Consider the following 13,654-nt stretch of genomic DNA (forward strand, 5'->3'; position numbering starts at 1 on the left):
GTAGAAAAATGATGTTACCAATACAGATATCACTGCTTAAGTAAAGGAAACAAGTGTTCAAATAAATACATGGCATCATCTTGTCTATATAACTGAACTACATCAGTCATCTAGTATATTTTAGCTCTGTTAAATGTTAATTAATTAATCGTTATACAAATAATTGCAAATTATAAAATACTCAGGAAGTTGAAAAGTCTAATGCATGACCAAGTTCTTCCACAACAGGGAGCATTTTTATTACAGGCATAAATAAATTTAACTTAAATTTAAAATTTTTAGGCTGTTTTATTAAGAAAAGTTTCTTTTCATTATCAACAAGACAAGTTTCTTCCCTCTAAGTGAAGTCTTACAAATCTCTCAGTTGAACTGTTATAAAGATCTTTTAGTATGTTCTTTTGTATTTGAAATATCTCTTGCTTGAAATTAAATTCAGTCCTAAAATAGCAACTATATCATCTTCTAACCACTTCCTATTAGTAACAGCAAATTCCAGAGATTAGCAAAGCAGCCTTCATGTGCCTGGATAAAGAATCCTATAGATAGTTTAAGTGCAAGACTTGGCTACTCATCAGTGCATGTATATTTGTAAATATTTATGCCACACACACAAAAAAATGAAATCTGACAAAAGTGAAATCATTATATTGTATAGAGTAAATCTAAGCAGAGATTTTATCTGGCCTTTCAACAGTATTTTTTGCAGGGCTGCATTAACACTTAGCTCATTAACAGTAGCATAACTCTTCCCAAAGTAAGAGTGGATTCTGGAGAATGTTGATAGTACAAAAGAGCTCTCTGCAATGCTAAGGTTTACAGCCACTGATTCTTCAAAGAAGGTGAGGTCTTATGTATGTATGAGATAAACTCCCTCATCTGCTGTCATGATTGACAGGTCCATTTGGTTGGTTTTATGGGAGAAGGGGACAGAAATGGGGCCTGACTCATAGGACAGAGACCTAAGATTTGGGGCTATTTTATGACTGCCCACAAGTCTTCTATTGTCACAAATTCTCCTCAGACCTGTGTTTTCAGATTTTAACATGAGAAACAAATGCTCTTCTGTAAGCCTCAAAGCGGTTATTCTTTAAATACAGTTCTATTTCCTTGGTAAAGCCTCTTTTGAAGTGCTAAATTTAGCACTGCCAATCAGAAGAACAGGTGGTATGTGACACGACCAAATAGGTCCCTCTTCCATCATGCTTTCCTAAGAGAACCAATCACCCAGGGCTCTGCCCTAAGGATGTGGGACTGTCAGCAGATCTGGCAAATATAAGGGCAGGGCCAGACCCTGGTTCTTGAGCAGTCGCGCATTCCCAGCCTCGCCTCGGGTGTAGGGATTGCACAGAAAAGCAAAACTACACAGTCCTGACTGTGTAGTTTTGTTTTTAAGTTTAGAGGCTCACCAATTCATGTCAGAGATGGTCGAACAAACCAACTCTAGATAGGACGTCGTTTCAGCAAGCAACCTTGGGCTTAGTCCCACCCTTTTTGGGCACTCTTGAGAAATCAGGTGAGCAGCATTTTTTTTTTTTTTTTAACAGTCGAATCCCTTGCAGATCGATTTCTAGTTCCTGCTTATCTTTATGCTACTGTCTATGTGGAGGTGTTTGCATAACTACACGTTGCTGGTGCCAATCTATTATTTAAATTTGCTTGTTAAATTCTGTTTTAAAGTATATGGCTATTTTTCTTTATGAAGTGTAATGCTTTAACAGGTCAGCACAGTTAATGATTCACACTGCTTAAATGTACCTAATATTCTAAAAGTGTTAAAGTGAGGTCCAAAATGGTGATTGAAATGTTTGCTTCTTTTATAGACTCTTTTTGCCTGTCCAAAATGTTCAAGGTTATACTACTCAGTGATAAGTGAGACACACCAGGAATAGCTCTGATAAATGCATGTGGTATCAGCTACACCCTGATGACTTTTTAAGGGAATCAACTGCTGAGCTATCAGTTGCAGGACAGTGACAGAACACTTGCTTGCTGTCAGTCAATGCTGGAGAGTTTATTTTGGGAGCATGACATTTTAGATGCATACTTTCTGTCCTAATTAGACAAAGGCCTCTGAAGAGCAAGTGCTAAAGCAACAAATTTTACCTAGACAATAAAAGACTAAGTTAAGCCAACTAATTGCAATATATTTTTTAGAAATTTGGGGGACAAATCTGTACGATTATTTTCTAGAATACTCAGAATTTCATTATGTATTTCAGTTTAACTGACAATCAAATTATGTGATTTGAGATAAATGTTGATGCTAAGAAGAGTAAGAAATAATGTCTTATAGACTTTCTATTTCTAAGTACACTTCGATTTCCCATCTGGCTGGAATTAGGCTACTGATTGCCAATGATCATAAATGCATAGATCTGTAATACATACATGGTGTAAAAGGATACATCTTTTAGAAGATGCATTAGTTTGTAAACGGAAAAAATTAGACACAAAAAGTCATTTGTCCTGAAGGTATGCTACGATAAAGAGTTTTTGACAAAAGTTTCACAAAAAAAACTTTTGTATATTATTTGAATTTTCCAAATATAAATTTTATTGTCTCAGAATTCTGGTTTCATTTTCTTTCAACTAAGTTACAATAAGGTACAGAATTAGCACTAGAAAGATTATCGCTCCAAAACCTTTTAATGAACAGAGAATTTTATGAAAAGTAGTAGTGAAGATATTGACAATTGAGAATCTGCTTTTATATCAGGATAGTGGAATAGTCACATTAAATAATAAGGTACTTATGCATCAGAATATTCTTCACACAATCTCTCTGAAACTGATAGACAAAGTACTAACTGCAAATTTCATATTTATTTTTTTGATTTTGAATATTTATGTAATGAAAACATAGATCTTTTCACTTTATCTACATTTCATGCTAGCCTTCCATTTTTAAGAGTTCATACATTGTTCCTTATTAAGAACTCGAGTCAGCATTATTTTTCAGATCTACAATAAATTTTGACCTACTTACTTAAATTTAAATTTTCCTGAATATTTGCTTCAGCAGTAGCAACATTTATTGAGCAGTTACATTATGAAAAAATATTAAGAAATAGAAAGCACTGAATGCTTTCTATAAAAGGTTTGCGTATTTGACAAGACTTGCCAGAACTTTTCAAGTTAGGAAAAAAGGAATTGTGAAATTCAAATTTTTAGTTTCAGTGACTTTTTAAGGAATCACCCAGATTACTTAGAGTAAAAATACCTGAATCTATGTTGACTTTATAAATATAGATATGGTGAGTGAAAAATATTGGGAGGAAAGAAATATTTTTTAATAATTGTATCTCAAACATTGAATTGATGCAAAGATTCATTTTACACTTCCACACATCTCTTTTATTACTCTTATCCCCCCACCTCAGCTACCCACCTTACTCCGGCTTGCCTTTTCTCCAACTCTAACCCAGATACCAACTTTGACAAACCTGAATTTCCTTCTTTGACCACTAGTGTGCATTCTTTGTTCTGCTTACTTAAGTTGTTTTTCCTTTTGCCTTACACTTGCTACTCCGTTAGCCTTCAAGTAAACTCAGAGGCCAACTGTTCAAAATCAATCTACAAAGGAGAAGGCCTGCCCATCACGCTAGGCCCACAGATGATCTATGGAGCCAATCTGTTTGGAAGATGTGTTTCTTTGTCATTACAAAGTAGCTCCAGCGTAGCCCTTAGCTGTAGCATTCTAATTTATTTTTTCTTCTTTTTCAGAGTGCCTGAAAAGATGACCACTCAAGCGCCGACGTTTAAGCAGCCGTTACAAAGCGTTGTGGTACTGGAGGGTAGTGCCGCAACCTTTGAGGCTCACGTTAGTGGTAAGCGCACACAAGACCACTCTGCTTCTTTGCCTCCTCCCCAATAAACTAACTTTGCTGTAGGACTTAATGTCACGTTTAAGCCCTACTTTCACTTTGTAAAAGTGGTCGAACTCTATGGAAGGGTCATTATAAGGATATACTATTCCACGGTGTACTGACACAATCTGACAATATAATGGCTGGAAAATGTTTTATTCATATTTATAATTCCAAAATGCAAAATAATTAGCATTGGATTAAAATTACTGTCAGAATCGGCTGTTAAGTAGAACGAGATTTGGTCATTCTATTTTTGGGTTCAGCTGCAGAGCCAGACTAGAAGCCAAGAATTTAAGCTTAATAGGGGCCAGCACAGAACTGCTGAGCAGGTAGCCTGGGGCTGACCCTCCTCTATGCCTAAGCCTCTATTGTTTATATGGAAAATAACAATAGAACTGACTTTTCTCAGAAGTAGAACTTTCATTAATGAGCTAGCTTCCAGTGATTTTATTCTTTTATTTTCAGTCATTATTAAGTGAATCTAGTGAATAAAAGATTTTCAAACCGTTTTGAAATGATAACAAAAAATATATGCCACTCTGGTCTATATATTAAAGAGAAACAAATTATGACCCTATAATTTTATTTAAAAGGACATTCTTCTGTTTCTTTTTATCCTTCTTTTTCTTCATAGCTCGGTTTAGAAATGGTTCCATAAAATGCATAACTTCTGGGGCCTATCATCTTGTAAAAAAAATGGGGTTAATCTACAAACTATATTGTGTAAATAATCTCAAAATTATTGGATCAGTATTGTCTCTTTCTGCAGTATCATAACTGGTCATATAAAATTATATGGATTAACTGAAAATTATGCTTGATCTACCTCTATAAGCACATTGTCCATCTTTTTTCATTTTATGACTTACAATAAAGATATAAAGTAAGTTTTCCATTTTTCTTCTCTTTTCTTTGGTTTTCTATTTTATGTACCAATCTTACACATAACTGGATAACATTTTATTTTATATTGCACAAGTATATAATCATTCGTCATTTTCTATTGTATATGTATATAGACACCAGTTTAATTCTTCTCGTGCATGATATACTCTGACAGATCCAAATAATTCACTGATTTATCTTGTAAGGCTCAGTAACTTCCGAACTGAGCAGAACACATATGGATTTAGTGGGAATTTTGCGTGCTTGTGGAGCAGTGAAATCTGACTTCTTTATAGCTTCTTGTTCCTTCACACTATGTGCTAGTAAATTCTTAGAAAAACACTACTGAACATACTTAATACCCATGAATTAATCAAATAAACTATTCCCTTGGCCACAGTAGGAGATTGGCTAATGTAAGGACAACAAAATAAACTTTCTTTTGGTTACCTTCACCTCTTGAGTTGAAGAGTAGATCACCAGTTTTCATCCCAGTGCGAAATAAACCATGCTCTGAATTTACCTCATGTTTTCTGACTGCACAGAGTTTTAACATACTTAAAACATCAAACCACGTACATGTAGTTCTTAGCTCCACAGTTGATCATGGGAGAAGAGAACTCGGCTTTTCTACCAGCAAAACCATGGTGTTCTAAAAGACTAGATTTGGCTTTGTCTCTTATTATGTGAGAACCTATCTCTCCATGGTATGGCATTTCTATTGATTGCACATTTGAAAGGCAAGCAAGTACAAGAAGACAGTATCCCTGAAAGCACAGAGGGAGAGAGAGATGAACGTGTCCTCTTGTGCTTGTTAGGCGGAACTTTTAGGTACCTTCACTGCTTTTGCTATTCACTTCTTTTTGAAGAGGACAACAGTCACTTTTTTATTTCAAAGTTTCCTTGGCTCTTCACTTCTGTAAATCCCTTTCATAATTTGAATGATGCCTATTAAATTGCTCTTAGCAGGAGGGCAAGAGATGGAAATTCTAGTCCTCTGTGTGCCCCTGATAGCCAAGGGATGTTGGAAAAATCATTGAGCCTCTTTGGGCCCGTTTCCTCCCATGCAAAATGAAGGTGCTGGCCTTTACATGAACCCACAAACCTTCCTAATGGTCTGAAAATTTATACTTTTATTGTGGGACTGTCAAGTTTTCACTGTAATTAAGTAGCCTTACACTCTGGATAGCTTTTGCAGGTTAGGACAAGGCAGTGAACATAATAGGACAGTGCCGAGGACTTTGCCATGCCCCATTCTAACATAGAGATGAATTGTCTTTGTGCTCCAGGTTTCCCAGTTCCTGAGGTGAGCTGGTTTAGGGATGGCCAGGTGATTTCCACTTCCACTCTGCCCGGCGTGCAGATCTCCTTTAGCGATGGCCGCGCTAGACTGACGATCCCCGCCGTGACTAAAGCCAACAGTGGAAGATACTCCCTGAGAGCCACCAATGGATCTGGACAAGCGACTAGTACTGCTGAGCTTCTCGTGACAGGTAGGCTGGAAGGGATCTGCCTGTCTTCTGACCCCCACACACCAGAGGGTATCTCCAGGACATGGAGAAGGGGATCCACAAAAAGCTATGAGCACAAGCAGATGCCCCTGGAGTCTAGAGACAGGCACACTGGAGGCCAAATTGATAGCAAAGTTGTTTGCCTTTAGAATTTAATTTTTCTTTCAAAATACAACCCAAGAGTAGTTAAGAATAAGTTCCTCTACACACATATAAAACACACAAAAGTGTATTAGGGTAATATTAAAAATTATTTTTCTGAGCAAGTATAACTGCTTGGAGCTTTGTTTATAAACCTATTAAAGAAATATGTATATCTCTAGGAATTCACACTTTTAACAAACACCTAAGTGATTCTGCCACAAATGATCCACAAACAACCCATTTCAGAAACATTAGTCGAGGCCATAAAGTTTAATAATCTTCATTTACTTTAAATTTCTAAAAGTATTTCACAGTAAGTATGCACAGAAAAAGGCAAATACTTCTTTATGATTCAAATGGAAGAATCCTTAGAAAACTTTTCCCTGGAAAAGTTATCACCAATCTTCATGGCTTTTGTCATTTTCTCCATCCTTTACTTTCTGGTAAGACACTGATACACACAAAATTGTATTTCTTTACTCATTACGTAACAATATCTTTCAAAACTATATAATGTTATATATACTTATCCAATAGACTATGCCTTTAGCATTGTTCAAGTACATGGCTATAATTGACCTAAACAGAAGGCACATCAGGTAACATCGGGTACAAATATTAACATATATTCAACAAGGTTGACAGCATCTGGTGTTGTTTATTATTCAAAAACATGTCAAACTTAATCCCATTCACCCTTCACATTTATCTCATAAAAAATTTCTTTCAACATAATTAACCATAAAAATCCCCTTTCCACAGCATAACGAACATTAAATCATGTCATTGTTTGGATTCACATTTTAAATGCAAGTAAATATTTGGGTTATTTGAATAGTGATCAAGTTGGAAAGATTTAGGGTTTTTTGTAATTAAATTAAAATTTAATGATTCTGTAAGTCACAGGAGCACCCATCACACCAAGTATTGAAATTCATTTAATGCAACTTACTGAAATATGAAAAGTTATCTTAACATATTAATACAGTGTTAGATGTGAGGTTGGGAGAAAGTGCCAGACAGATTCTCTAGAAATGTTATAACAAGACCCAGGCTTTCTCTTTAATTTTTTTTTTTTTTAATATGGTGGTCTAGAAATGCTAAACAAAACAATGCAAGTAAAATAAAATATGGCGACAGGATTCCCTTCTGTCATCTCCTGGCTCCATTCTTGCTGTCATCTGCTGGATGAGCTGGGTTCAAGGACAGTCAAGGATGTTAGGTTCAGGGAGTCAGCGTCTGGTTTTTAGAATCAGAGCTGTGATTGTTTAAAAATAACCTGTTGGGAGCGCCCTGGCTGACAGTCCTGATTTTCTCCTCCGCCTACAGCGGAGACAGCACCACCTAACTTCGCTCAACGACTGCAGAGCATGACCGTGAGACAAGGAAGCCAAGTGCGACTCCAAGTGAGAGTGACTGGAATCCCTACACCTGTGGTGAAGTTCTACCGGGATGGAGCTGAAATCCAGAGCTCCCTTGATTTTCAAATTTCACAAGAAGGCGACCTCTACAGCTTACTGATTGCAGAAGCATACCCCGAAGACTCCGGAACCTATTCAGTAAATGCCACTAATAGCGTTGGAAGAGCTACTTCAACTGCTGAATTGCTGGTTCAAGGTACATGCCAGGGGTTTAGGAACAGGGAGAGGGAAGGGCTTATTTAGGACAAAGTGAGTCCCGGGTACACTTGCCTTTCCTCTGAGGACTGGTGATGCTATGAGCTGAAATCAAAGCTGGCTTTTTAAAACCCTGAAAAAGAAAAGTCTCTGGGATTCTAGGCAGAAGGTCACAATCATTTAAGCAATCTGTGGTTATCCGCCCGATTAGAAATTAGAAAGTATTTTAATTGCCAACTACGTTTTCAAGTTATTGACAAATAATGGACTTTCTGGGGAAAAAAAATGGTTCTAAATAAATTTTTATCTAGTAATGATAAATTTTCTATTTTTAAACCTAATTTACATTCATACAAAATCCAAAACTTTCTGCATTTTCCTCTATTGGGACCTAAAAGATTTTATTGACTTTGCAATCAGAATTAACATAATTCCTTTAAAAATGAGACATTATATCCACTCCTAAATGCTTATCTTTCCCTTCCTACAGGTGAAGAAGTAGTGCCCGCTAAAAAGACAAAGACAATTGTTTCGACTGCTCAGATATCAGAAACAAGACAAACCCGAATTGAAAAGGTATTTTTTTATACTGTCAGTTTTCAAGTCTTTCAGATTATTGCCTCACCAACTTCTTCCTCAACACGGGCTTTGTTTTTATTTTTTACAGAAGATAGAAGCCCACTTTGATGCCAGATCAATTGCAACAGTTGAGATGGTCATAGATGGTGCCGCTGGGCAACAGCTGCCGCATAAAACACCTCCCAGGATACCTCCTAAGCCAAAGTCGAGGTCTCCCACACCACCATCCATTACTGCCAAAGCACAGTTGGCTCGACAGCAGTCCCCATCGCCAATAAGACACTCCCCTTCCCCGGTCAGACACGTCCGCGCACCCACCCCATCTCCCGTCAGGTAAAGCCTTATAAAAGAGATTTGGTCATCATATATATTTGAATTGGGTTTCATCCAACAAGAAGAGCAATAGATTAACCAATAAAAAATGTAGCATGTGATCAAGGAGGTAAATCAAAAAGGTACTGAATATGATTTTCACGATTTCTCACTGTCCACAGGTAAATTTGAGAACTTTACTAACTCTAATTCTGAATTTTTATTTGTATATCATTTAATAAACATTGGCTTTAGGGGCCAAGAAAATGCACAGTGAAATGAGAACACCACAGAATTGGTTGGAAGCTCTACATTCAATCAACTTGATCACTTGCTACCAATATGATTTAGAAAAACAATTAAAATAATTAGTCACTAGCATATAATGACCACCTTATTTTAGACATTTAATTGGCACTCTATTTACATTGTTTTATTAAATTTTCACAAAAACTTCTAAGAATTATTATTCCTAATTTTATATATAGGTGACTGAAGCAAAAGAAGTTAAATAATTTGCTTAAGGTCTTAGTTGTGTCATTTGTAAATTAAGGAGAATCACAATAAGAATGATCTCAAGGTGTGTTGTGAGAATTTAATGAGATAATTAGTTGAAAGTACCTTGTAATAGAAAATAATCATACATATTTTTATATTCTGATAAAAAGTAAAATCTTCTAAATATTTTGCATATACTTGTGTTATTTTATCTAAAAATAAAATGGATTTCCATGCTTGGTTAATATAGAGATATTTAGAAAATAAGCATATATCATCAGGGCTCAGAAATTATAAAATCAAGTGTAAATAATCCATAGCAGATTTAAAACTTTGGGATTTGGCTTAACATATTGAAGTTTTTAATATGGTGAGCTAAAAAATGTGCAAACTTTGGAGCAAACAAAAAAGTGTTTCTTGATCAATTTAAATCAATTTTTAAAATATAGAGAAAGTTCCCCTACTAAGAAAAATTTTAAAAGAAGAATGTTAAGTGGACAGTTGATCTAAAAAATATTCAAACTTATTGTGAAGTTACTATAATTAAAACAATATGGTATCGGTAAATGGATAAAAAAATACATCAGGGGAACAGAACAGAGTCCAGAAGTAAATTCAAGTACCCAGGAAATTTAATTTTTAATCAAAATGAACTTTAAGTTCAGTGAGGATAGGATATTTTACTCAATAAAGAATGCTGGCCCAATTAGCTATCAATTTGGAAGAAAATAAATATTAACCATTTACAAAATAAATCTCAGCTTGACTAAAGAACTAACTTAAAAAATAAAAACCAAAACAATGAAAAAAAAAATTGGGGCAGAATTTATGGAGGAGAGCCCTTCAAAATAGATCTACAGATTCAACTCTATAAAAATAAAAAGCTTATGTATGACAAAAGCAAGGTCATGGCTAAACTAAACAGGCATCTGTGAAAACATTTTAAAGGTGTCTCTTTCTCAAGATATATCATTGCCTCTGTCATAAAAGTGTTATAACAAATATACAATGACTACAATGTGGACACTACAAACCTAGACACAGTGCATAATCTACACAACTCTATAAATTGATGCTGGGTAAAATCCCATAAAAAAGCAGAATGCAATCAGTAGATCTGGGGGAAATGTTTGTAACATTATAACAAAGAATAAACCAAATGTTTCGAAAAGCTTCCACAAATTAATTTTAAAGGAAAAAACAAGCAACACACACACAAATGGCAGAAGACAAACATTTCACACAAGAGGCAATGCAAATGTCCAATAAATATATGAAAAAAAAAAAAGCCATTTTCCAATCTTTATTATATCGTTCACTTAATTAAAAATTAAACACGTATTGGCAAACACTAAAATGAAGTCTTGAACAAAATCCTCAGTTTTAAAAATATATTTAGCTAACAAATATAAAAAATACTCTGAGTCAGGCTAACCCCACGTCTGCACACCATGAAATCACAAGACAGGCCAAATGTGATTTCTGGGGGAGATAACTACCCCACCATATTTTAAATTTAAGTCTAAGAGTCATTTAGAATTACAGAGGTTCCCTAATTCCATGGACCATGTTGACTGTCTTAACAGTTCTGAGAGTTCATTAATAATAATCCTAATTACATAGCCCCCAAGTTTGCTTTAAAATAATTAAGAAATAAAAATACCAATTTGTAGAGAAAATAAAAGTTATCCAAGATAGGTTACTTCCTAAAATGTCTCATGGTTTAACCTTGATTTTTGTTGTAGAGTAAGGCAAACATATTTCATTGAATAAGGTGCATTGTATCTAGCTGTGACCAGGTGATTATTTTTTATTGTAAGAGCAGAAATAAGCACTTTCCCTAAATGACTCAAATTACATTGATTTTCACAGTTATGGGCCTATCTGCAACCTGCTGCTAAAAACTCAAGTCATGCTAATCATGTCTTTAACTCTTTTTGAATTAAACCTGCTTTACTAGGTACAACAAGAAAAAGGCACAGGTTGAAACTTGAAAGTACATGTCACTTTGCTTTTTTTCAATTGGTGTAGACCTTATATTATTCTAAGCTGGTCTTTATTATATTTCCAAGGCAGTCACTTTCAAAATATAGACATGTTCCCCTAGTCTCTGCTTAGTTTACTAGAACTTCATTTAAAAAATGTAAATTAATTTTTGCCAGAAAAAAAAACCCTTTGTCAAGAAAATGATTAATGAAATATCATTTCTTCAGGAAACTGGTTAATATTATAATATACCATTAAGTTACTCTGTAATTTAAAGCAGATTATCAACCGTACCTTGAGAATTAATTAGAATAATTGGTTCACTTATGATCAGCATAAGTTAAATACCCTACGTAGTACCAGAATACTATTATAAACATTTTCCTATAAGCAGTAAATACAATGATAAAGCAATACTGCCACCTAGAGGGAAAAATGTAATACACCTATTGATTAAGAATTAAATTATGTAAAACCATCTTAAAATTTTGACCAAACTCTAGAATTATTGCTATGGATCAAGAAGTCTTCTTGTCTATAAATGCCAAGATTTAGCAGCCAGATTCTTCGGCTATGCTATTGAGCTTTGAACATACATAAAAAGCAAGAAAACTATTTTGGAGGAAGCCACTTTATCAATTTAATTAAAAAATCAAGAGTCCTTAGATTTCAAATTAACCAGTTACCAGTGTAACTACAAGGGTACAATAAGGGTGAGGGTAAACAAATATTGAGAAAGTTTAAAAGAGCAATCCACAACACGTTGACAGTTACAGCAGTTTCCAAAGTGCATTGCACAGCCCACACCCAAAAAAGTTCTGCCAAAACATCCTCCTAGCCTGGAGATTCACAAGGCATTGTGAGGTCCCACAGGATAATTAAAAAGATTTAATTTGTTTCGCCTAGAGTTGCACAAACATTTTGATTGCAGAAACCTTTCTTCATTCAACACCCATTTGATACCTCCTCTCCCCCTAGAATTGGAAGTACAGAGAAATGTAAAGTTATGATTACTATTTTTGCTGTGGCCTTTCTTGAGCCGTATTTCAAGGAAACACTTGTTGCTGCCTTCACTTTTTAAAATGTGAGATGGTGAGGCAGGGCACAAAATTCTCTAGATTAGAATTAAGTCCGATTCTCGAGTTACAGAAGGTGAGAATAAGTCTTACTGAAATTTAAAACAAATTACTTTCAAGAACATTCTTTGCCTTCGAATAGGTTATCGGGGCACACATTTTAAAACTGTGCATTAAATTAAACACTTCCGGATTTTCCTTCCATTGTTCAAATCTGATGGCCCGGAGATAAGTTCCTTGTCTTGGGTTCGTGACCTCTGCCGTTTGGTTTTCAGGTCTGTGTCTCCAGCGGGCAGGATCTCCACGTCCACGTCCCCCATCAGATCTGTTAAGTCTCCACTGCTCACGCGTAAGACTCAGACAGCCGCCATGGTCTCAGGCCCGGAAGTGCCTCCCCCTTGGAAGCAAGAGGGCTATGTGGCCTCATCTGAGGCTGAGATGAGAGAAACTACGGTGACAAGCGCTACTCAGATCAGAACAGAAGAAAGATGGGAAGGGAGATATGGGGTCCAGGAGCAAATGACCATCAGCGGAGCTGCAGGCGCTGCCGCCAGCAAGTCGGCGAGCGCTACCTTCGCTGCAGGAGCTGTCGCTACTGGTGCTACAGAGGTACTGCCAGAGCTGTTTTGTTTCATTTTCCTTCCTTTCACGTTCTGGTTTTTCCCACCAGAATCCTATGATAAAACTCAGGGTGTATAGGTTGTACATATAGACATAAGAATATAACAGAAACTGAAAACCAAATTTGTTTCCTGCTTTGTTAAAACATTTTTAATTAGGACAAAGGCTCTTATCTGTGAGGTTTTTATAAAATATAGGTTTTAACGATCCATACCATATCTCTTTCAGCAATGACGAATGGTTACACACATGTATATTTTATTCTAGGTAAATAAGTGCTGTGTTTTTGTATTTTCTACTGGATATGCCATTTTTAAAAGTTATGTACTTGGTCACTTCTAATCCAGGTGAAACAAGAAACTGACAAAAGTGCAGCTGTTGCGACCGTTGTTGCTGCCGTTGATATGGCCAGAGTGAGAGAACCAGTTATCAGCGCTGTAGAGCAGACTGCTCAGAGGACAACCACGACTGCTACGCACATCCAACCTGCTCAAGAACAGGTATGCGTTAGTCCCACCAGGTTGGGCTTTGTGCGCAGAGACCTCGCAATGATCCAA

At 35.9% G+C, this 13,654-nt stretch overlaps 1 protein-coding gene across 10 annotated transcripts in view; it reads left to right on the forward strand.

Moving 5' to 3' along the window:
- Window positions 1-1,286: 1,286 nt before the first annotated feature.
- TTN (titin) overlaps window positions 1,287-13,654 on the forward strand; it is a 265,304-nt gene continuing 252,936 nt past the window's right edge. For 7 of the 10 annotated variants that reach the window (XM_036235759.1, XM_036235758.1, XM_036235760.1 and 4 more), the window contains exons 1-8: window positions 1,293-1,513; window positions 3,724-3,827; window positions 6,044-6,247; window positions 7,739-8,026; window positions 8,516-8,601; window positions 8,693-8,937; window positions 12,752-13,085; window positions 13,445-13,597. In XM_036235759.1, the coding sequence (XP_036091652.1) occupies window positions 3,737-3,827; window positions 6,044-6,247; window positions 7,739-8,026; window positions 8,516-8,601; window positions 8,693-8,937; window positions 12,752-13,085; window positions 13,445-13,597 (1,401 nt within the window). In that variant the 5' untranslated portion in view covers window positions 1,293-1,513; window positions 3,724-3,736. Of the gene's footprint in view, window positions 1,514-3,723; window positions 3,828-6,043; window positions 6,248-7,738; window positions 8,027-8,515; window positions 8,602-8,692; window positions 8,938-12,751; window positions 13,086-13,444; window positions 13,598-13,654 lie in introns of all 10 variants that reach the window. The other 3 variants (XM_016152570.2, XM_016152571.2, XM_036235757.1) reach the window with 3 other exon arrangements.

Source organism: Rousettus aegyptiacus, unplaced genomic scaffold (genome assembly GCF_014176215.1).
Source record: "Rousettus aegyptiacus isolate mRouAeg1 unplaced genomic scaffold, mRouAeg1.p scaffold_m13_p_2, whole genome shotgun sequence".
In the NCBI taxonomy this organism is placed as follows: domain Eukaryota; kingdom Metazoa; phylum Chordata; class Mammalia; order Chiroptera; family Pteropodidae; genus Rousettus; species Rousettus aegyptiacus.